The 22,667-nt window shown below is 36.2% G+C and overlaps 1 protein-coding gene across 1 annotated transcript in view; it reads left to right on the forward strand.

The window, feature by feature from the left end:
- The window catches only part of NDUFS4 (NADH:ubiquinone oxidoreductase subunit S4), a 49,765-nt gene extending 29,234 nt beyond the window's left edge, over positions 1–20,531 (forward strand). The window contains exons 3-5 of the mRNA XM_076363045.1: positions 11,448–11,620; positions 15,914–15,987; positions 20,323–20,531. Coding sequence (XP_076219160.1) covers positions 11,448–11,620; positions 15,914–15,987; positions 20,323–20,426 — 351 coding nt within the window. The 3' untranslated portion in view covers positions 20,427–20,531. The remainder of the gene's footprint in view (positions 1–11,447; positions 11,621–15,913; positions 15,988–20,322) is intronic.
- The last annotated feature ends 2,136 nt before the right edge of the window (positions 20,532–22,667 follow it).

The raw sequence follows: 22,667 nt of genomic DNA on the forward strand, positions 1-22,667 counted from the left end.
GCAATTGCACTCTCATCCCTATGTAGGTTTATTTTCGTTTTAGGATAGGGTGAAGAATTTGGATTTCTTTGTCTGAGAGCCTTTTCTTTTGGTGCATGGTAGTGCTATCTCTGCTGGGTATTGGAAGGAGGAGTGTCTGAGATTGAGGTTACACAACCTTCTAACATCTCGAGTGTCTGTTTTGTCTGGGCTCCCTTTGTGCAGCATTCTTGTGCAAAAATTTCAAGGCTTTAGTCTGGAGCACTGGGTCAAAGAATATGTCTCTTTGAAGGGTATGCAGGCGATTTTTTTTTGTTTTGTTTTATTACATAGTATTTCATTTTCTATCAAAGAATACTGGTTTTGAAGAGCTTGCTATGATGGCTGCTCAGAACAAATTAAAGGAGCATCATTGTACCATGTTTAGTTTGTCTGGCTTCCAAAGGGTTATTCAACATGCAAATACTTGTTTGGTTTTGTAAGTCTAAATATGCAAGCAATGTTTCTAATCTGCTAGAAAGAATAAAAGTAAGCCATTGATACAGTCCAGTAATCAACAAGAGTAAGAAGTAACTTCATTTTTGGAGCTATTTTGTTTAGCAGTTTAAAGACTAGATAGTATTTTCATGTTCTCATAAAACAATACCATTATCTGAACCTTTTCTAAAACACCTAAGTTAGTATCTCCTGTTATGAAATATTTCTGTAGATGACATGAATTCTTCTTGTCCTGTCAGGAATAGTGAATAAACAATTCCTTGTAGAGTGCTTGCTTTTCTGTTCAATCAAATGTGTCTTTCTGCATTTTTGTAGTATATCTAAGTTGTAGATTTAAGACACAAATCCTAGGCTAACTAACAAAGTTCTACGTACAGTCTTGAAAGCTGTTTCTAGTCATGAAGTTCTACCTGAATCATTTTATCAAATCAGAAAGGAAAAGCTTTCCTTGTCTGGAAAGCCCAGTAATCCTGTGGGAATCCTTTAACATCTTGGTCATGCTGCAATGGAGCTTGATGCTTCTTCAGTACTACCTTTTTCTACTCAGAAGATCAATGATGAAATAGAACCAGATGCTCTTCCATTTCTTGATGGCTTGTTTATGAGGTATTTTTGAACTACTGTCATGGCTGTTTTCTCAAATTAGGAACGTTAACCTGTGTTAAGTGGGGACATGGATCATGGAGAGAGCATCTGATGTTCAGATCCAGAGTTTTAATATGCAGTTTAGTTCTTGTGCTGTGAAGCATGCACCGTAGGGAAATTGCTCAATCTCTTATGTATCTTTTTGGCATACTCAGTTCTCTTCACTCCATAAAGCCCATTGGCTTACGTTTAGTGCAAAAGAAAATCTGTGCTCGATGGGGAAATAACTTTTATTCTATTACCTGTTAGCCTGAAAACTGGCTTAACAAGTGAGGAGAAGCTGAGCTATAAGGAATTTCTACAAAATGCTGATAAGACATGCCAAATACAGTATTTTTTTAGAGATGTTATAATTATGTTGCAGATGTTTTAAAAAAATTAAGACTACGGTGAATAATTCTGATTAGAAACACCTGAGGAAGTGGATAGTTTTTCCTTACAGATTCGTTTTATAGATGTGCACATATATTCATGTATAAAAATATACAATGGTATTTTTCTATATAGGCCAACATCATCATCATAAATCATATATTTTAAAGTTTTCACTGAGTAGCATGTTAACCAGGCAGAAGCTTTTTTAAGATTAAAATTGTAGTTTTCACTAGTATTTTATTCTTTATTCTTCTGTTTTGTATTTTTTCCTTAGTTGCATTTTCTTAGTACCACATTTTTGTTGCCAAGTCTGCTCTATTTGAAAGCATTCTTGGGTCAACTAATTCTGGTTCTCTGATAAATCAGAAGTTGAATATCTTCTTCTGTAATGTCTGTTTCCAATACATACTCTTACTTTTTTATCACTGTTTAGTAAAGACAATTGTACATTGTACTCTCCTTTGATTTTTTTTTTCCCCCACAGTAATAGAAAACTGAAAGGAAAGATGTAGTGTATCAAGTTGAATTGCTGAATTTAATTGGTGACTGATTTCTGCCTGTTGTATCAGGAAGTATAAGACCATGATTTCTGTGTTATAAATAACCTTAAAGGCCAAATGTATAAAGGCCAAAGCACAAATTACAGGGACAGATGTCTAGATAGAAGAAGCTAAAAACAGTTTGTGAAGTAACACTAATACATTCTAGTTATGATTCACCTTTTTAGAGAGAGATTGTAGAAAAGCTTCCATTTTAACTAACCATGTAGATAAATTTAAAGAAATCATTTTTGTCCAGTGGTATTAAGCTGCGTATTTTATTGATGATGTTGAAACAGTTGAAGCCCCATCAACTCTTCCCATCCCCACCAGGGAATAATGACTGTATTACTGTTAGAAAAGAACCTTCTAAAACACATTTAAGGCTTAAAAGCTGTGTGCGCTAATTAACAAAATACAGTGAACATTTAAGCTGTTAATAGCCACAGCATCCCTGATGCATAGACCTTCAGTATGGTAACACTGCATAACAGTTCTCTATTGTGCATCTCTCTAACGAGGGTAACGGTGTCAGTTCTTTTCTTGCTTCACTACCTGCTGTGTATGGAAATTATGTACACTATTTAGCACTTGCTTTCAACTTTTAAAGTCCATGCATATTACAAACAAGCATTACATCTTGCATTAGGGTAGGGTACAGCTTTTAACAGGTCTGGCTTCCCTGTAATTTCTTAAATGCAACTTTTCTTCTAAAAAGCATGCAACAGAGATTTTTCTCTAAATTTGCATTTCTTGACTGGGGATTTGCTTCTGTTTTTCTCCCCTGTGTCTCGCACCCCTTGTTACTGTGTGGCAAAGATCTGTTACAGAAATCACTTTTTTTATGAAGGAGATGTAAAGAATAGAGAATGTGCATCACAATGAAGGCAGGCATTGGTTTACATGAACTCAGGATTTCTCAATGTTGTTCTTAGTAGCAAACCATGCACTAGTGTGACAGTATTGTCAAGTTAAACTTAAAAAGCAAAAAGTAGTGTTTTATTTCACCCTCACCTTTGATGAATGTCTTTTTTTAATAAACAAAAGCCTAAATTGTTTGTTAAATTTTAACCCTTAAAGTTAAATGGTCTTTCACAGCTACCATTAAATAGGGAATTAATAGGTAGTTGGGAGGTGAAAGGAAAAGAACACCAGAATGCATGATAATGAAATTTAAAAAAAAAAAAAATTTAGTATTCTTTGCTCTAGCTGCCAGCCCAGGGAGATCGTTAGCTAGTTAAAACTGAATCCACAATGGACGTTTCATACAGTGTAGTGATAATCTTTCTTACGACTTCATCATAGGAAATCTTACTGGAGTTATCAAGTCTTAAGACTTTGCTGTACGTCCAAATTTGAACTCAACAGCTCAGACCTTAGGATATTTGCTGTCCAGATTAGAGTATGAATTGGCCAAGGTGTTCCTGCTTCACAGCAGCAACTGCACTGCTTATGTCTAAGTAGTGTCCCAGTTCACTGCTAGGCTCTGAACGTCGTGCTCCCTTGGGTCTTTTGCAGCTTGAACTGATAAGGGAGTTTTCCACAAAACTGAGAAAAGGCACCCCAGCCACACATTAGATTAGACCCATTCCCCTCCAAAGACTGAAGATGATGAAACAAATGGTGCCTGTATTTAGGAACTCTACCTGGGCCTTATTTGGAAAATTTCTTAATGGGTATTTAAAGGAAGCTTTGTAAGGTTTTCAAATGGGCATAAAGCAAATCAGAACTGTTAATTTTCTTGTTCCTGACAGAATTTCTGAAAAACAGTAACTTTAAAAAATTAACTTAAGTCATATGCTTATGATTTATTTTGTAAATACAGGTAACTTTTAATGAATGTTAAAAATAAGGACTTTAGTAAAATGGCATCAGAAACAGACAAAAAATACAGAAATTATTCCCAATGCGCAAGAATAGCCTGAATTTTGGCTCTCACTTAAGATATGGAAGATCCCACTCTGAGCTGCTGGTTGGGGCTTTGGGTGTCCATGATCAAAACTACATTTTAAGACTGTAAACTCAAGAGTCATCTTTAGTTAATAATTCACCAAGATATTCTTGAAATATTATGTTTAGCTTTGCAAGCCAGTCTGCTTATTGTGACTTACGCTAGGAGTATAGCATAAATAATCAGAACTGCAAACTGAATAAATTTTATTTGAAAGAATATACCATCACTGAACTACAAGTGAACTACAATATACTATTTATTTAATAGAATATACAAAATTGAACTAATCGGGGGAATCAGTACAAAGCTGTCTATTCTAGGTGGGCTCTAGCTGCTAGTACTTCTGTCTTCTTTCCTTTAAAGCTCCTTCTTGCCTGTTTTTTTTTGTTTTCCAACTGAGAAAATAGTATCTGTAAGAATAGTTGTTTATGGTAGTAAAGCAGTAGAGTGTTGCCGTAACTGTAAGTTATTCTAAGAGGAATCAGATTATTTCAACTGTTCAGTTGTCCCCTTTCCTTTTCTAAATGCAGGTAAACTAAGGCTGCCTCTCCTTTTATTTGAAAGTTTATGGTCTAAAAACTTTGCTGTAGTCTTGTTCTTAACTAATTGATTTTTTTGCACACTTTTTAATCTGAGGATTGTGAAGTTCTTGCAGAATGCTTGAAAGTTGTGCGCTGTAGAAAACTATTTTTAAATGCCTCACAGGTAAGAAAAAAACCCAGACACTTGTGTGGGTATGTAAGCAAAAGATTTGGTTACATATGCTTTGAATGAGTTCTAGAAAATACGTTCTCTCTAAATCTTGCTGTGTTACAAGAAAAAGTAGTTTACAAGATTTGCTGTAAGTAATTCCAACTTTTTTTCCACCTTGTTTGAGATAAGCACACTGTTTATCATTTCCTCAATTTGAAGAATGTCATGACAGCACTGAAGTCTCTGATGACTACTAGTAGCAACATCAATCTACTTTTATGAAACATATTCTTCTCCCCTGACCGCCCCTATTTTCCTCCATTTAATAATGATTTTCTTAATTTCAGTCATATGGAGAAACTGCAAAGTGTAAACCCAGATATTTGATTCCTCTTCTCTTTAATTTCATGATACTTTCCCAAACAACATTTACAAAACTAAGACATACTGTTACAGGAAAAAAATACATTATTAATAAAAAATTATTTTGTCTTGCTCTTTGATTCTTTCTTGGCAGAAAAACTACACTGAGCATGAAATATCGGTCTGTGCTGAAATAGGGACTTCGTGTTCCGAATGTTTCATTTTTAAATTTGTAAAATGTTGTTTACCTGTCCGTCAAGAATGCAGACTGAATGATAGGTATTTTTTGCATGTTTATCAAGAAAAATGCCTCTGTGTTTTGAGGCTTGTCAGGGCACAGAGAGGTGCAAAATCTGAGATTTTTTGGTTTTATTTTTACTATTATGGCTTAAACTAACAAAAGCACAACTCAGCAGCTTTTGCCATAACTTTACCATTAATCAATTTTATAAATACAATCTTTCTATGACTTTTGCAGGAGACAAATGTGAATACAAAATTCAAGAATGTAATGCAGACTATAAGTAAAGTGTTCTAAAGATGTGAAAGAAAGGTTGGTGGGGGGGTGGTTTTCTACTTACTGGTGTGAAGTCATGTTCCAATTTGCAGAGAGCACCTGGGATTTTTAGAAGTCCAGTCAGTTATTCCTGTTTACTCTTTCATCGTGTTCTCTCTGACCAAATCCAAGTGACTTTGGTTTAAAGGTGTGTGGGATGTGTTATGCCATTATGTTTGTAGTATCTCATGCAAGCAGCGTGGAATAATGCTGGGCATGCAAAACATTGGGAAAGTGGAGCCTTTGTGCAGTGGGACAACAGGGAAGTTCTCAAGGTGTTTTTGCGACAACAGCGAATGCTTAGCCATCGTGGCTGTTAGAGTAGTAACTCCTCAGCTGTGAAATACAAACTGATGAATAGAGTTTGCTGAAGCTAACAGCACTTGCAAATGTTGGACTGTTCTGGATGCTGACACCTTTGCATAATGGCAGTCAGTAGTCTAAAAAGTGTTATAGTGGACTTACGTTGATTCCAGTAATGTGACAATTTCTGCTTCCGTTAGACCCACTTTTCAGCATATCCTTTTCTCCATATCCACTTTCTCTGTAGTGTTTTCTGCAAAACTGCCTATGGAAAGAGATTTTCTTTAAGTAGAAGCTTTCATGCAATCATTATTATTATTATTCAGTCCTGTTTCCTGTTTACAATGTTTGGTTTTCTTTTTTAAAATACGGTTCTTTCACTGCTTTTCTCAACTTCTTTATTAATCGTTCTGTAGGATGGTTCAATGGGAGAACATGTTACGAGTAACACCATGTTGTTCACAGATTACTGTGATAATGCAAAGTGATTGTGAAGCCTGAAAGAAAACTGTATTCTGTGTGATACAGAATTTCCTAAGGGCAAATATGCTTTTTTCCCCTTGTTATGTCTGTAGCTGTTAGATAAATGTTGTCTGACCATGTTTAGTTCATTCTGCCCCATTTTTCCACTTACAATTTGCATAGTAGATTCTGTTCTCTTACATTTGTTTCAAAAATACCGTATTGAAGTGTAGAAACGTAAATGTTCTCATCCTGACTTACAGCCTAAGCAGCTGAGCACACTAAATAAAAAGCTCCTTTCACAGCAGCTATTTTGTGGGTATTATGCAAGATGTTCTGTGCTCTGATATAACAGCTCCTAAAGAAAGTGTGTTGCAACACGAATTTATAGCAAAAATTTTATGCACTTAGTCTGGTAAAAGTTGTTGGGGGTGGGGAAGAGAGCAAGCTGTTGTAAACTCCTATGAAGTACAGAAAACTTCTACTTTCCCTCCTTTCTAACAAGTGTAAACTATTGAGGTTAAGTAGGTGGGGCAACCGGAAGTAATTACTAAGGCCAGTGGCATTTTCGCGGTTTAATAAAGGCAGAAGCTAATTATTCAGTTTTTATTTAAGTGAAATGACGCCAAAAAGGAGGTTCCTGCAGAGCAGCTGCACTCCTTCAGTGTTGCCCTAATTTACCACAGACACAACTGTCACAAACAGAACTTTTAAACTTGATATATAGCCACGAAAGTAAGGAGCCCTTTGTCTGGAGTGCATGCAGAAGAACTCCTTTGTACAAATCAACCGGCAGATGACGGACAATGATGAAAATTTGATTCTTTGAAGTCATAATGGTCATTGAAATGTGTGAAATTCTGGTATTGAAAAGAGAGCGGCTAGCAAGACTCTAAATCCTGGGTGGTTGCTGGAAGCTTGCTGGGAGGTTTTTCTGTGTTTTGACATCAACTTCCCATTGCTTGTTCCCTGTTTCCTTTATTAAAAAAAAAGGGGGGGGAGTGCTGAACAGTACATAGTTGATAGTGGTTATGTACAGTTTTTGTCTATGCATGGAAAGAAATGTCATAGGAGAAACATGACACCTTTATGCACACCTGACCCATCTATTGAAAAACACTTGCTTTCAGAGATACTTTCAATCATTTTGTCTCTTTCCCTTGAATTAGAGAGTTCCATTTCTTGTCCCCTTTGGAATTTGTGCTATTAGTGGAGTACTTAGAAGGAAATTCTCATTTCCTTTAAAAGTCATCTTCATGCCGAATACTGCTTTCACTGACACTGCCTCTGTGAACCAGTTTTTCTCCCTACTGTATAGCACACTTATCATTTCTTACTACTCTTTCCAGAACAGTTTTACCAGGCTTTCCACCATGACAAGTGTTCTTAAATAGTGTAAGTTACAATAAAGACAAAACCTCCTCTTCATTTGTAAGCAATTTGATGTGATTTCTGCTGTTTAAAAAAAGTGTTTTGTCCCTCTCAGCTTATTCCAACAAGAGCCAAAATGCCTCAAAGTGAGTATTTTAATTTTTTTGAATTACAAAAAAATTTAGAGGTTGCTGTTAAAAAAAACACCGCTGTGTATATTAAGAAAAACAGAATGTCAGAATGCACCTTTTAGATGATAGCCTGTGTTAAAAATGTGAAGCAGGGTTGTTAATTTTTAGTAAAGCAAACTTATACAGTTCAAATCTCAAGTCTTTTATATTGTCACCTTATTATTAGAATTTTGAATGCCAAACACCTCACTAATATTTTAATATGCTAATATAGCAAAATTCAGTAAGGAATGCTTCAGGAAAAAAAAAAAGAGATAGTAATGTGAAACCAGCTGTCAAAAACATCTTTGTTTTGGAAAGTTGGTTCACAGGTAGTTTCAATGAGAACTTGAACTCAGAACAAAGCATTGAAGACACAGTAAAGAGTTCAACCCAGTGCAGCATAGATCTTTTCAAGTATTACATTGTTTTAATGGCATCTTGGAGCGGGAGCTTTAGCCCATTGAAAAGTCGCTTAAAGGACAGGTTCTTCTGTCACTAGCTGGAGCTGTGTGGATGAAATGATCACAATAGAGTGTTGTAATGCATTTTAAAAGTGTGAGAAATCAGTTTGTCTAGACTAAGAGTGCGCCTACAGGGAATAGGAATTTTAGAGCTTCTGTGCTCTTTAGGTGTCAAGTATGTGATAGATGCCAAGCCTTTTTATTCCATATCTTTGGCAACAGCTCAGCTATGCTACAGTACTTACATGTCTACAGCAAGCAAAAACAGTGATTTTATGTCAGGACAACTTGGGCTTCAGAAACCAGAAACTCATTGTCCTAACAACTGTCTGTTCAATTGCCAGCTTTAAAATGGGGAAGATATCAATAAACAATTGCTAGATTCCCAGAAGGCATGGAAACTTTAGCTATAATGAATCGAAATATGGAGAGCTAGCAACACCACATAGATATTTTAGTTTCAGAAAGTAGGCAGGTTTTAGTTTTCACCTTGAAAAGATTTTTATGGGATGAATCCTGTATTATTAGTGAAATAACTTTGATTTGGAGCCAACTGAGTGCCCGAAAAAACATGGCTTGAAGGGACTTACGGTTTGTCTGGGGTTTTGGTTTTGTTTTCGTCCAGATGAACAAGTCTAGGCATTTCTTTGCTACAGTTACCTCATAAATACAGCATTTGCTGGTTTTTAATACTCTTTTTAGATTATGTTCTGTATGCACTAATGTGTAGTGTTTTTATGATTCTCTGGTATAGATGCTTCAAAAGAGGAAATTGTATATGTCCATAATGTTGTTTAACATAGTATATTATTTTAATAATTCCAGATAATTCTGGAACAATTAAAAAAACCTATAAATCTGAAGCATAAAATTCATACTGGACATATGAGTTACTGAGAATAATAATAGTTAAAAAAAAATTCACAATATTGAGCTATTTTGAAGCTTGCATATTTGGAGGTATTTGATAACAAACCCAGAATTTTGGCATGTAGCAGATTATTTCAGAGGGGAGAAAGACTTTTATTTTTGTGAATATTCTTACATTTTCTCAATAGGCATGTTTGTTAAATACAGAAATAAAGGCTAATATAGTACCCTATTCCTATAAACAGGCAAGCTGAAACATTGAAGCCCCGCCAAACTTATAGTGCAGGTAGAAAACTCTTTTTGTTAAACAAAGCAGTTTGCCAATTCAAATAAGAAAACTTCAAGCTATTTCCTTCTAAAACTGTGGTTTAAGCTTCAGCAGTCAGAAATGCCAGTCTGTCAGGAGGTGTTTTACATACGTGCTGCAACATTCCAGTGACTTGGTAGTGTTTCTTTTTCATATCACTGCTAGACTCATATTAAAAATAAACATTACTTGGTCCTAATGAAAGCATTTATAATGGAATTGTTAAGATATTTTGACAGTTTATTTTGGTAGTCTGGATAGAAATGTCAGAAGTTGGAAAATTAATGTGCATGCTTGTTTGTTTCCCGTACTGTTCTAATTGCAAATACAAGTCAAATGCTTTAAAACTTGCTCCCTTGTGTAGTTTTGAGGGACTGATCTCCCAAAATTTATTTTCTGAAGTAAAATGGAAAATGAGACTTGCCTCATTTCAAAGGATGATCTGGTGACAGCACCAAGAGCTTTTAAGTTTGCCACAAAACAAAATCCCATAAAGTTAGTAGCTACAGACATGTAAAGCCACAGTGTTTTATTTAAACTTTTAATTCAAGTCATGGCAGTACTGGTGAGATGAGTTCAATATGCCCAAAGTTTTGCTGCACTTTTTTGGACTTTTACCAGTTTGCTGTTTGTTCCTGGAGAGAGGAGGGGCAGGGAGGGGAGGGCGGGGAGGGAGACCAAGGAGCTCCCACTGGCCTTTTAAGTATGTAAGGAACAGCAGTAGTTTAGCATCCTTAGAGATGGATTTAATGTTTGATTTCACTCTTTACTCTACTAGGGTGAACTGACAGGTTAATTTTATGTAATTACTGTTTAGTTTTTAGCAAGAAAGTTCACTTTGATTATATCAGATGCTGCTGAGGGTAATTTTTCACAGTAATTCTTGTGAGGTTTTTCCCTATCTTATTCTTTGTTAAAGTCAGTTAATATTTTTAGGCTGTTTTTGTGATCCTTAAATTTTTATCTTTGTTAGGTTTATTTGTTGAGGGCTCACAAGCCAAGCCTTAGTAGAGGAGGGCATCTGACTATATACAATGTTACAAGCCTTTTTTTTTTTTTCTTTGAAGGTTGGAATCTCCTGAATGCTTTTGTCCTTCACAAAAATACCAAAGAATGTTACTGTTACAAAATGTTCCTCTCTTGATCTTGAACGTCAACAGAAGAGTTGACTCTCAAAAGCTGATAGTCATAGCTTGAAACACAACAAGGGGTCAATTTTATGTAATAACTAATGGTTAGAGAAATAAGAGAGTTGAATTCTAGTACCTGCTCTGCAGTCTCAAACAATCAATAGATTATTGTGCAAAAGATAACCTCCTGCCTTTTCCTTCATACTAAGCATAGCTTCTTGAGTCAGCGTGGATGTTGGTGCCTCTTAGTTATATACAGACTTAAGCCCAAGTGAAAGCACACTGCAGCACATAGTTGGCTGGCTAGGATTTTGGTGAATGAAGTTTAAGCTCCTAATCGTAATGTAGAATTTCAGGCTGTGTCAATGTTTCAGTCTGTGCTCTAATATTTTCTTTAAGGCAGAAGGAAGAGTTTGTACGTTTCCGCATTTGCTTTAGCTGGTGCAAGTTGGAGCAGTCCTGACTTTGCAGCTGTGGTCGGAGGATGGGAGGGAATGTCCTGTCCCTCCTCTGGCACTAGCAGTTGTGTAGCTGGGAGATGAGCAGGTTCAGGTAACTAATCCATGCAAAATCTAATTCAGATGGGGGAAGCAGGATGGTAGCAGCCCCAACATGTATCAGCTTCACTTTTATTCAACTGGACTCATAACATACTTCTCCGCAATTTTTTTCTTTTTTTGTAACTTTAAAAATAAAGCATGAAATATATTTTTTTACAAGCCTTTTATGTGAACCCTTTTTTAACAAGTTTCGTTGTGTTTTTCATAGGATATCACTGCTTTAACTGGTGTTCCAGATGAGCACATCAAAACCAGGAAAGTTCACATTTTTGTTCCAGCACGTAATGCAATGCAGGCAGGAGTTAACAATACAAAGAAATGGAAGATGGAATTTGATAACAGGGAGCGCTGGGAGAACCCTTTAATGGGCTGGGCATCTACGTGAGTAGTTACTGAATTTGGAAATACTTTTCTGCTATATTTGGCTCTTACTAGTCATGTAAATCTTAAGTTTGAAATGTCCTTTCTACCTGTAAATCTACTTGTGTTTTAACAGTACTTACAGTAAGCAGTTGGGTTTGTTAGTCGTATGATTAATGATCTGTTATGTTTAAAAGCAGATTTTAGCTCACAACATCATCTGGAAGAGTTTGAAAAAAGTGTTGACAATCAGAAATTTAAATGATTACATTTGTGGTGATGTTACTGTATGGCAGCATCAGGGAAAGAAGGTTTTCAGTTACCTGAAGCAGTAAATCCTTCTCAGCTCTCAGTTGTATCTTTTAAATTCGGTTAAGCATAAAATAACAATACTTAGCCTCTGGGGGTGGTTTTTTTTTTTTTTACGAAGCTTTATAACTATTCTGAAGATCTGAAATGAGGAGCCATAACTAATTTTAAAAAACAAAAAACCAAACCTATTTAAAATATTACAACGTTTTGTTTCAATGTTGCTAATATTAGTGGTAAGAACTCTTAAATTCGCCGAAATCCAGGAAAGTACTAATCTCAGCTAAATATGCTATAATTTGGAGATGTAAGTATATCTTGGATGCAGCTAATTTTTAATTCTTTTTTTCCTATATAAATATACTACCTACGTTTTACAGTGTGGTTAGAATTCCTGTAAACTGTGAGGACAATGCCAGCAATTCTCCTGACTATATTGTAATTTTGATTTGAAGCTGCCTTGTTTGAGGCATATTCAGAAAAGTTAATTATTCTACATAAACAAGAATCAACCACTAGGGATTATTTTTCAAACTTCAGAAAGGATATAATGTGTATTGAAAATGTCTGGCTGCAATCATATTGGCACTTACGATCAAAGAACACAAAATTGTATGGAAAAAACGTTAAAACCTTAAATATTAAATAGTTTGAGGACACTTTTTTTTGAGGTTTATTAACATTCTAAATTTGGTCACAGAATGATTTTTTTTTTCTTTTTTTCTTTATTTATAAAATAAATGTATCCAGAAATATTAGTTCAAAATAACACTGAAATCAAGTCTTCCTGTTATGTTGGTTTCCCATAAAAAATTGAGGAGGCTTACAACCTGTAACATCTCAGTTGTATTGGTATTGCAAACCATTAGGGAAGCCAAGCTCAACTATCGTGAGCTGAATATAAAAACTGAATATGAATTAAAATATTAATTGTATTAAAATAGTTTGTTAAAATACCTGTTTTAAAACTTTAAGCCTGTATGTAACAATGACCTCATCTTAAGCACGTCCTGGGGTTTTTCACCATTTTACCTTAAGCATATTTAAATTGCTGTTTCAGAGGATAAGATTTCGGTGATTTAATACATGTATGCCTTGGATGACTTGACTACTGCAAGTAGCTATTACATTTAGCAAGTAATAACCAGGTTGTTTCACGGGGCCTAAATTAATAAAGTGATAGACTGTTGACCAGCAATACGCCTTTCCTTCCTATCTTGTGTGCCCCCCAAGTGTCTAGCCACTAAAGTATGGTCTATTTATACCTCCGCACAGATTATAACACTGTAGCAGGTGCCAGTAACACCTGCTTTAATTCAGGTTGAATTTAACTGTTCTTCTAATCCCCCTTTGCTTTTCAGCTGACTTTAACCTCCCCAGACAAATTATTTTCTGGGTGGGATTTTGCATGATCTCAGACAAAACAATGGCTTTTAACCTTTCTAACAGTTATAACCATTTGTGCTAAATAAACCACCTAGAAAAAGGAGCCATGGTATTAAGGGCTTTACCTGTATGTTAAATTGTCCTGGAGTGAGCTTATTGTGGGAATTTAAAAAGGAATGGCTGTTTTGAATGAATCCATCTCTGCATATGTTTTTATTTTGGGGTAGGGAATGGAATATTTCCTGTGTAAGCAGGCTCCAGGTAGGCCAAAAGCAAGTGCTGTTTTGAGAATTGACGCTGCTAGGTTAAGGGTTTTGTAAACTAGTTTGTTCATTTTTTAAGGAATTCTCACAAAAACTATTAGTGGACATTCTAGTAATTTCAAATCACCATTCAACACCCAGAAATACCTAACAAGAGTTTCTTCTCTTCAGATTTAATTTCTGCGAAGAACAGTTCTTAGAAGTTTTCCCATTTACTTTTAAATAATGTAATGGGATTAGTGGATTAGAGCCCTTTAGGGTCTAGGGATTAGAGCCTTTTTTCTCCTAATTCAATATACTTATTTACCTGTAGGTCTTTGCTATATTTCTGTCATTTTACAGTCTTGTTTGCTTTTTTTTGTTGCATTTGTTGTTTCTTGGATATGGTTTTTTTCAGTGAAAATTATGTAGTTGTAAATCTAAATAAAATGGACCCATGGCATTTCTTTTTAACTGGGAGGTTTCATTACAGGAATGCCTATGGATAGTTCTTCTGTACATCTTTTAATATAAAGCTGTAAACAAAGAAACATGGGAAATGCATGGTTTCCATTGTACAAGATCTCATAAGAGAATAAAATGTGGAATCCCAGTTTGTAGTGACTGGTAAGACAGTTTAGGGCAGGCGTAGGAAATCCTGCAGCACTGTGATTGCTGACACTATCAGGACATCATGCTGGCCATCCTGAACTCCAGTTTGCTCACAGATTATCACAAACTTAAACATATGGAGAGCTCATTTATGGAAAGAAATCAAAAAGCTGTATTTGGATTGGATGAAAGATGATCCCACCTGAAAACAGAACAAATCATTTCTGCACAATCCTCATTTCCAAACTGCTTCTGTTCTGGAAGGTTTTCACCAAACTTGCGGTGCTGAACAGGCACCGGTCCCTTACTACGCTTCAGACTTAAAATTCTTTGTTCCCACTTAGTAGTGTTGAGAAGATTTTTCCAACCCCAGTCATGGAAGAGAAAAACGATAAGCAAAAGTTGTCACGATACTGCAGTGTATTTGGGTCACTTGATTCTCCACTGATCACATCATGGACCAATTCTTAGTTCCTAATTCTCCTTACTGCCTTTATAAGAGAAATCTTTAGATGTCTTTAAGAGAGCCCATCTTAGTGGCTTGTGAAAGTGTAATTTTTGCCTTTATCCTTTTTTTTTTTTTTTTTTTAAATTGGGGAATATATTGGATATATAGCGAACTCCATTTTTCCATGTGTACATCAGATAAAATTACATTGTTGTCTTTGCTGGAAGCTAGATTCCCACTCTTCCCCTCCCCCTCTGCCAGTCACAGGCTTTGTCCTTTATTGTGGAGAGTTCAATGTATCTGTGGTTGCTTTTTCTCTTCATTTACCCTTCTAGCTTCAAAGAGAGAACAGTTGAGAGGCAGCTCCTTCAATAGTTTGTTGCAATTTGGTCTTGTCTTCCCGGTTGTCTCCCAGGCTCATGTGCAGTGTTGTCTCAGGGAAGCATTATCTAATCTAATCATTGTGCTGCTACAACCAGTATCTTACTTCTTTAAAAGTTTTGTAGGTTAATTTTTAGAAACCTTTTTTTTTTCCCATCCTTTGCCATTGTTCTTAAAATGAGCTTTTATAGCAACAAATAAGGCAGTTTGTTTTTTTAACTGAGATTTTAATTTGTTCCAAGAAGCTTTTTACTGTTTGATTCCTTTCAGAAATGCAGTTGAGGAATACCTGATCACCTATAACTAACCACTGTGTACTTAGTTAGCTAGCAGATTGTGTTTCTGAGCTTCGTTTTCAGTGGTGGCCTGCAATCTGCTTGCTGTACTGGAATAATTTCTGGAGGTCATGTGACCTCAGCCAAAGCTGAACTCTTGAGTTTTTTTACATACTTCCCAGTCTCTGATTAATTCCTGCTCTGCTCACTTAGATATTCTGCTCTTTTCTGTATAAGATTATTCTTTCCCTAGCTGCTCTACAGACTCCTGGTCTTCTCGAAATGTTCAAAATTATGTTAAGCTTCCTGATCTTCCAAAAACAGAGGGACTACACAGCTTTAAAAATAAAAAAGATTGTTGCAGAGCACTTACTATAACCTCAGCAGGTGGTTAGACATGTTTGTCTAATAAAAAACTTAAAATACTAATTTCTGCAAGGAGTTGGGAGGGAAGTTTAACAGACTGAAAGAGTGAAACAATACTGTGCAGAAAGTAAGTGTTAATCCTGGAAATAATTAAAAATAAGGGAATTCTGAATGGCTTGTGAGGTGGTGTACTACAAAAAGTTGTGTAATACAGCATTTGACTAGCATTTGACGTACAGATATAATTATTTCGTATTTCGAATGTGCTTAAAATTTGTCATGGGATTTCTTACAGAGCTGATCCTTTATCCAACATGGTTCTTACTTTCTCTACTAAAGAAGATGCCATTGCCTTTGCTGAAAAAAATGGTACGTATTGAGTGTGAGGGATTCAGCTTTCTACAGGCAATCTTGATCTCAAAGTATTAACAACAGAAAAAGTACAGGATAAAGTACCTTCCCTCTATTCCACAAAATTGGTAGACCATTAGTGCTCTACTTGAGGAGGAGGAAAACAGGGGGAAGTATTTCCAAGGGTGCTGAAGGCATTGAATCTAGGCCTTCCACTTTCTGGAAGAGTGTTCCAGCCTCTTAGCATTACTATTGCAATGCTTTTGCAAGTATCTGTGTTTTGAATGAGAACTGAGCCTTGCTCAGGTCTTGGAGGAAAATTAATGTTAATACTTTAAGAGTATCCCAGGCTGGGGGTCCCAGCTACATGGCAGTGGGATTTTTACCTGAAGGCATGACGTGAGCATCTGAATTCTAGTTAAGGAAAGACTGTCAGAACCCTTGTGAATGTTTGATAATCAGAAAAACTAGAATTAACTGACTACCAAGTAAGCATGCTGGACTTTAGTTTTGGCGGTGTTGCAGAATGGATTTATCGTAGAATCATAGAATATCTCAAGTTGGAAAGGACCCATATAAGGATCATCGAGTCCAACTCCCTGCTCCTCGCAGGACTACCTAAAACTAAACCACATAACCAAAAGCGTTGTCCAGATGCTCCTTGAACTCTGACAGGCTTGGTGCCGTGACCACTTCCCTGGGGAGCCTGTTCCAGTGACCAACCACCCTCTCAGTGAAGAACCTTTTCCTAATGTCAAACCTGAACTTCCCCTGATGCAGCTTCATTCCATTTCCTCATGTCCTGTCACTGGATCAGCACCTCCCCTTCTGCTGCTCCCCTTGAGGAAGCTGTAGATTGAGGAAGTTGTACCTAACTCTTCCCAAGTACAATCTAAAGTCTAAACACTTACACTTGATGATTGTTCATAGTTGAGAAAAAGACAGTAGAAAAGCCAGTATCATTACTTAATATTTTTAATGCTGATCATACAGAAGGACTGTATCTGTAAACTTACTTAGTTATTTAGGCTTGTATTTTCTCACAGAATTATGGTACTGCAAGCAGCATCCATAATCTCAGCCTTTTGAATATACAGCAGTCCTTTTATGTGTTGGTATGGATTTTTTGCTGCATTTTTTGTTTTTTAAATCAGTTTCATTTTCCTTAAAGAGCTAGACTTGATGCTTGGTGCTCACGGATGTGAGGAAGGTTAATTGCACTGAGTTAAAGCCAGGAATAATGCACATGGAGTGTAAGCTTCTTCAGAAGTCTTCCCTGTGGCCTACAGCTTTCAACTATATTTGGGCTGGGGTAAATAGGTAGTAAAGTTTCTTGGTCAGACCACATTGTGCAAAGTTGTTAGATGGCTTATGTTGTACACCCAAAAGATGGGGTAAGTCCATTAACTTATACAATTAAGAAGCTGAGCCATTTCATGTGCAATTTATTTGCACTTTTTAATGGTAAAGGCAAATATTTAATTCCTCTATTTCTCTTTGAATAAATCTTTTTTTTTAACTTAATAGTCTTATTTTTATTGAAAAAGAAATTGTATTCACTAAGAAATTAATAGGATCATCATATTTGCATTGGATATACCAATTACTGTGCAATTTTAATAGTATTTTATAATGTTTTATGAACAAATATGAACTTCAGGACAATCTGGTGTTGCTTTACTTATGCTTCTGTATTGTTCATGCTATTTCTGTTTCTTGGGAAATTCAGCCTGTAAGAGAAAAAACCTGAATCCTGGCCTATATATCGCTATATTAATGAGATACTTATGTCATCTCTTTGGATGTGTTATATTTTGTCCTTTCGAAATGCAGATTCAAGTAAAATACTTGATTTGTTCAGTGTAGAAAGCTTATGCCTTTGCTGAATTAGTAATGAATCTCCATTGTGCAGGAAAACAACAAAGAAATTCTACCAACTAAACTAAGGCTGTGACTCAGTATTAGTATTATCAGTTCCATTTTCACTTAGCTTGCACCCTTAATTTTACCATAATTGAGAAGTACCAAACTTCTCTGTGGATACTGGCTTGCCTAAATCATTATTCCATTTTTATTTAAGGTGGCTTAGTTTTATGCGTATGATACGTGCATAATATTTTCTGTAGTAATAGCTTCAGTATCAGATGTAGCTGGAAATAAAAATTTTAGTTCTGCTTTTAGGAAGAAATGAGAAACTTAGGCACACATTTACAGTGGAACTTAGCTTCTAAACTGAGATGTTACTGAAACATGACTAAGTCTAGGAACACAAATATTTACCTCTCTGTCCTTCTTGTATGAACCACCCAAGTTTTCCATTACAAAATTCCTTAAGAACCTCGAGTTTAATTTCTGCAAATCCTAGATATTGCAGGTATTTTGATATGATTGGGAAACCTAAGAGGTCTTTCTCACCTAAGAACTTCAGGAACCTCAGGCAAGCTATCTTTCTGCCTGCCCCATCTGATGTGTTTTCTAATGTAGGAATAACACCACTGAATACAGTAACGGGAGAGATCTCTGTCCAAAATATGACAGCTGAGGATGGTCTGAAGTCGAGGCAAGGAGGAAACACTTGTAACTGGATGAAACTAAAAGTTTAGCCTGTCGACCTAAATTCTTTTTTGTCCTGTCCGACATCACCGAGGCAGTTGTTTAAAAACATACATCTTCAGTAACAAGGATGGAGAGCTTTTCTACTCCACAATAACCTTTAGTCAGGTGATGAGGGTGTTCTTTCAGAGACGATGAAATCTGCTTTCTGTCCACTTGGCTTGTACGGCAGGGTTCTGGGCAAGAGTAACCTCCCCCACCATTGTGGTGTTTTTATAAAAGTGACCTCTGCTCTCTGTCATGAACAACTGAAGGTGCCTATCTCAAGGAGGCTGTTGCAGAGTGTGAAACCTTATCATATATGATGGCCTCGTGTAATACAAAGTTAGATGTAACTAACTTTGTGGATTTTGGATAGCTATGGCAGCCCAAGTCATTGTGCTGGCAGTTGCGAATCTCTCTAGGAGGCACTCGGCTCCTCTCTATCTAGTGTGTAAAAAGATGAAGCAATAACTTGGGGCTGTAGATTCCATTCCAGCAGCCAAGTGCCTCAAAGTTAGGTGTTACAAAGCTGAGTCTGTCTCTGGATCTAGTTGTGGCTGTTTACTCAAGCTTATATTTTTAATCAGAACAGGAGGCAAAAGCCAGTGCTCTCACAGATGGAAAGAATATGTTTTTAAAACCTCTATTCCAGTGTTTCTTATGGAGAATAGTTAACTTGGAAATTAACATTGGTTCAGCCTAATAAACATGAAGAAAATGTTTGTGACATTTGTGAATACACAAAGTTGAGGCACAGTGACGTGACAACTTGCGTATCTTACGAAACATGTTTTGATGTGTAGATGTATCTTGAGTGTTTTCTGTGAACATCTTAAATGTAAAAGTTCAGATATATGTTAAACCTTTTAGGACTTAGCAAATTTTTTTTTTTAAAACTAAGGAAGAAAAGCATCATCTTATTAGTACCAGTTAAAACTGAACTTCTAGCTTCAACTCGAGTATCTCAACTTTGAGTGAAATGTTGCAGCTAAAGAGACCAAACTTTGGAATACTGAGTGCTGCCCTGGCAACTTTCCAGGCACCTGGAGGCTGCAACCAATTTGCATTTTGATTTACATAAACACTAATGTCTCCACCTCCTCTTCTCTGACATTTTTTAGCATTTCTCTTGCTTAACTATCACATAATTTACTTGTCTTCTATCACTTCATTCCCTTTTCTTTTACTCCTAATTTTTTATGTTCTTATAAAAACGTTAAGTATTAAACTCCGTTCTAATGCTAAAGTTTTTTCTTTGCTCTTCCTTTCTTTGATCCTCCCACCCTTCTTTTTTCTCTAGCTTTCCAAGGTCTCCATTCTCTCCCAACCTTTGGGATTGATCTTCTGTATGCTATTTTTTCCACGTTTCCTTATCTTTATTTTCATTTCCTGTCCCAGCATACACAGAGCCCTAGTGCTTCTGTGATGCTGTGGAGTTGTGGAGTCGTGAATTTGCAGGACAGTCAGGGTTCCCTGTTGAGCTTTTCACTGATGACTGTCAAGTTTTTTGCAGGAGTAAAGAAAATGGAGGTACGTAGTATGGTGAAGTCTTATCAACTGAGAGAACTGGCATATGTCACATCTATGGCATTTCAGTATTCTCTGCTGCCAACTACAAAGGAATAAACTAGTGGATGCCTACGTGGAGAAAAAGATATTAAAAGGTTTAAGTTGCACTTGCTCTATATTGTATGCTGAGAATATTTAGAATTCTCTTTGTTTCTTGTCTCCCCTCGCCATTTCCCCTGTAACCTGCAGGCTGGAGCTATGATGTTGAAGAGAAGAGGATTCCAAACCCTAAATCCAAGTCTTATGGTGCAAACTTTTCTTGGAACAAAAGAACAAGAGTGTCTACAAAATAGGTTGGCATTGGCTGTCTGACTGCGAATAAAGTCAGCTGTGCCGTATTTATAGTCCATGTATAATACATCTCTTAATCTCCTAATAAATTTGACCTTTAAACTACAGATGCATCTTGTGATGTCTATTTAAAATGTTTTTGATGTCTCCAATTGAACCTGTTACAAACTTCCCTATAAATAGAGGAGATTTGGAGTGTTCATACTTCTAAAAAATTGCTGTACTAGGAATCTGTCAAAAGGAATGTTTGAAATCAGCTGCAACTTTAAAGATTATGGTTTATCTTTGATGGTAATTTTATATTCACCATCTTGTTTAAACCTATCAGCCTTGCATATACAAATTCTCTCAATAGAAGCTGGGCTTTTTTCTTTCTATACAGGAGAAGGTTGTCAATTGAAGAGCAAAGTATGATAAATAAATCATAACATTTGAGTATAACTCAGACTATTCTGTATAAATATATATTGTATAACCTCCTTTGTGCCCAAATTAATATTGTCATTATTGCAGAAGCATTCATGACTGGAATAGAAAGCACTGGGTTTTGTGTTGGATATGGGGGAGGTTTAGTCCAAAAGATTGAGATTGCAATTGTTTCTCCATGATGTTCTTCAAAAGTGAAACTAAGCCAGGTAAATATTCACAGATTAAGTCAGAAGAGTGTCAAGTGCCTCACACAGCATCAGCACATACTAAGTATATAATTACAGTTAAATTTTTTTATTGCTAGTTACATGTTTATCTGCATTGAGGTTTCCTGTTGCCTAACAAGAGATGTGGTGATAGCATCTCAGCCTTAACATTGAATATATAGCCTAAACTCAGTTTGTCTTACGTGACATTAAATCATTAATTTTAATAATGCACAATATTATGTTTGGAATCCTTGTTTACATATCTATGGCTTTTGATTTATTCACTTTTACTTAACAAATTGAGATATTAACACATAATCAGTGAAGTCTATTACAAACTGGGGGAGCGTACACCTTTTTCATATGCAACTGAGTTTTAGCCCAACTGTCACAAAAGAAACAGTTGAGACAACTCTCTCCACACAGATCTAAAGAATGGTGTAAGCGCTATGCACTGAATTCTAGCTAGAAGAAGGCATAGAACTACCTTGTGTTACCCAGATTTGGTTACATTCTTGTTTCAGTTTTGACCAGCTGCCCTATATGCGTTTCATATATGTATTCTGGCTAAGCTTAATATGCTGATCTTACTAAGGAGACAGTAATAAGGAAAGCCATTTGTTGTTTTTTTTTCTTCTGTCTGTTACAAGTGAAGAGCAGCAAGATCTTACTTTAATGGTCTTCAAGCTTTATAAGATTGTCAACATTAAAATTGAAAAGTGCTTGGGTATCTAACACAGCAGATGCACAGCTTGGTTTTTGAAATTCAGGGAAGTCCAGGGAAATGACTGATAGATGTTAGATACCTAAACATTATCTTTGGACACCTAATATATGAAATTGCTGTATGTTAATATATACTTCTTGTAACTAGAATCAGTTTCACATGGAGCAGAGTTTCATTTTTTTGTTTCTTCTGCTAAGATAATGGAAATATTCAAAGGAGAATTCGTTCAGTCCCCTTTCCTCCCTGAGGAAGAAAGCTTTTTCTTTTCTTTTTTCTTTTTTTTTTCCCCAAATGCATGTGTTCATTATGATTCTGTACTGTGCACCCCACCTTGAAGTCTTTAAGTCATGTTCGAGCCTGGACCTTCTTTTCCCCTGATCACTTTCCTGGGACTTGGATTTTTTTTCTCCTGTTGGATGGCTTCTTAAGAATGAGCGTGCTGACAATGGAAGAGACTTGATTATCATTGCTGTAGTCTTCAAACCCCGGAAGTGACATTTGGTGCAAGAGCTTGCAGAGGACCAGTGCCAACAGGAATTTATTTTAGAGATCAAAAAAATCTAGATACTAAACTTCATTACCCTTTCATTAACTTATCAGAAAACTACAGCACTGGGCTGGAACTGAAATTGTACAAGATGATCTGACAGTCTTTAGTTAAGTACCTTCAGAAGTGAGTATGTCATTGGTGAAGTCCAGCTTCTGTCTACTCAGCAGTGTGTTATGACAAGTAAAATTGCTCCCAAATCTAGAAGATGTCAAAACAAAAGGCACAACAGGTAAGCTACCATAATTAGGTTTTTTAGTATCCTCAACCATTGATCTGAAAATGGAAATACAAAGAGATTTTGAAGACTCAAGGCTAATACAAATGCTGA

The sequence above is a fragment of the Aptenodytes patagonicus genome, chromosome Z (genome assembly GCF_965638725.1).
Source record: "Aptenodytes patagonicus chromosome Z, bAptPat1.pri.cur, whole genome shotgun sequence".
Taxonomy (NCBI): Eukaryota; Metazoa; Chordata; class Aves; order Sphenisciformes; family Spheniscidae; genus Aptenodytes; species Aptenodytes patagonicus.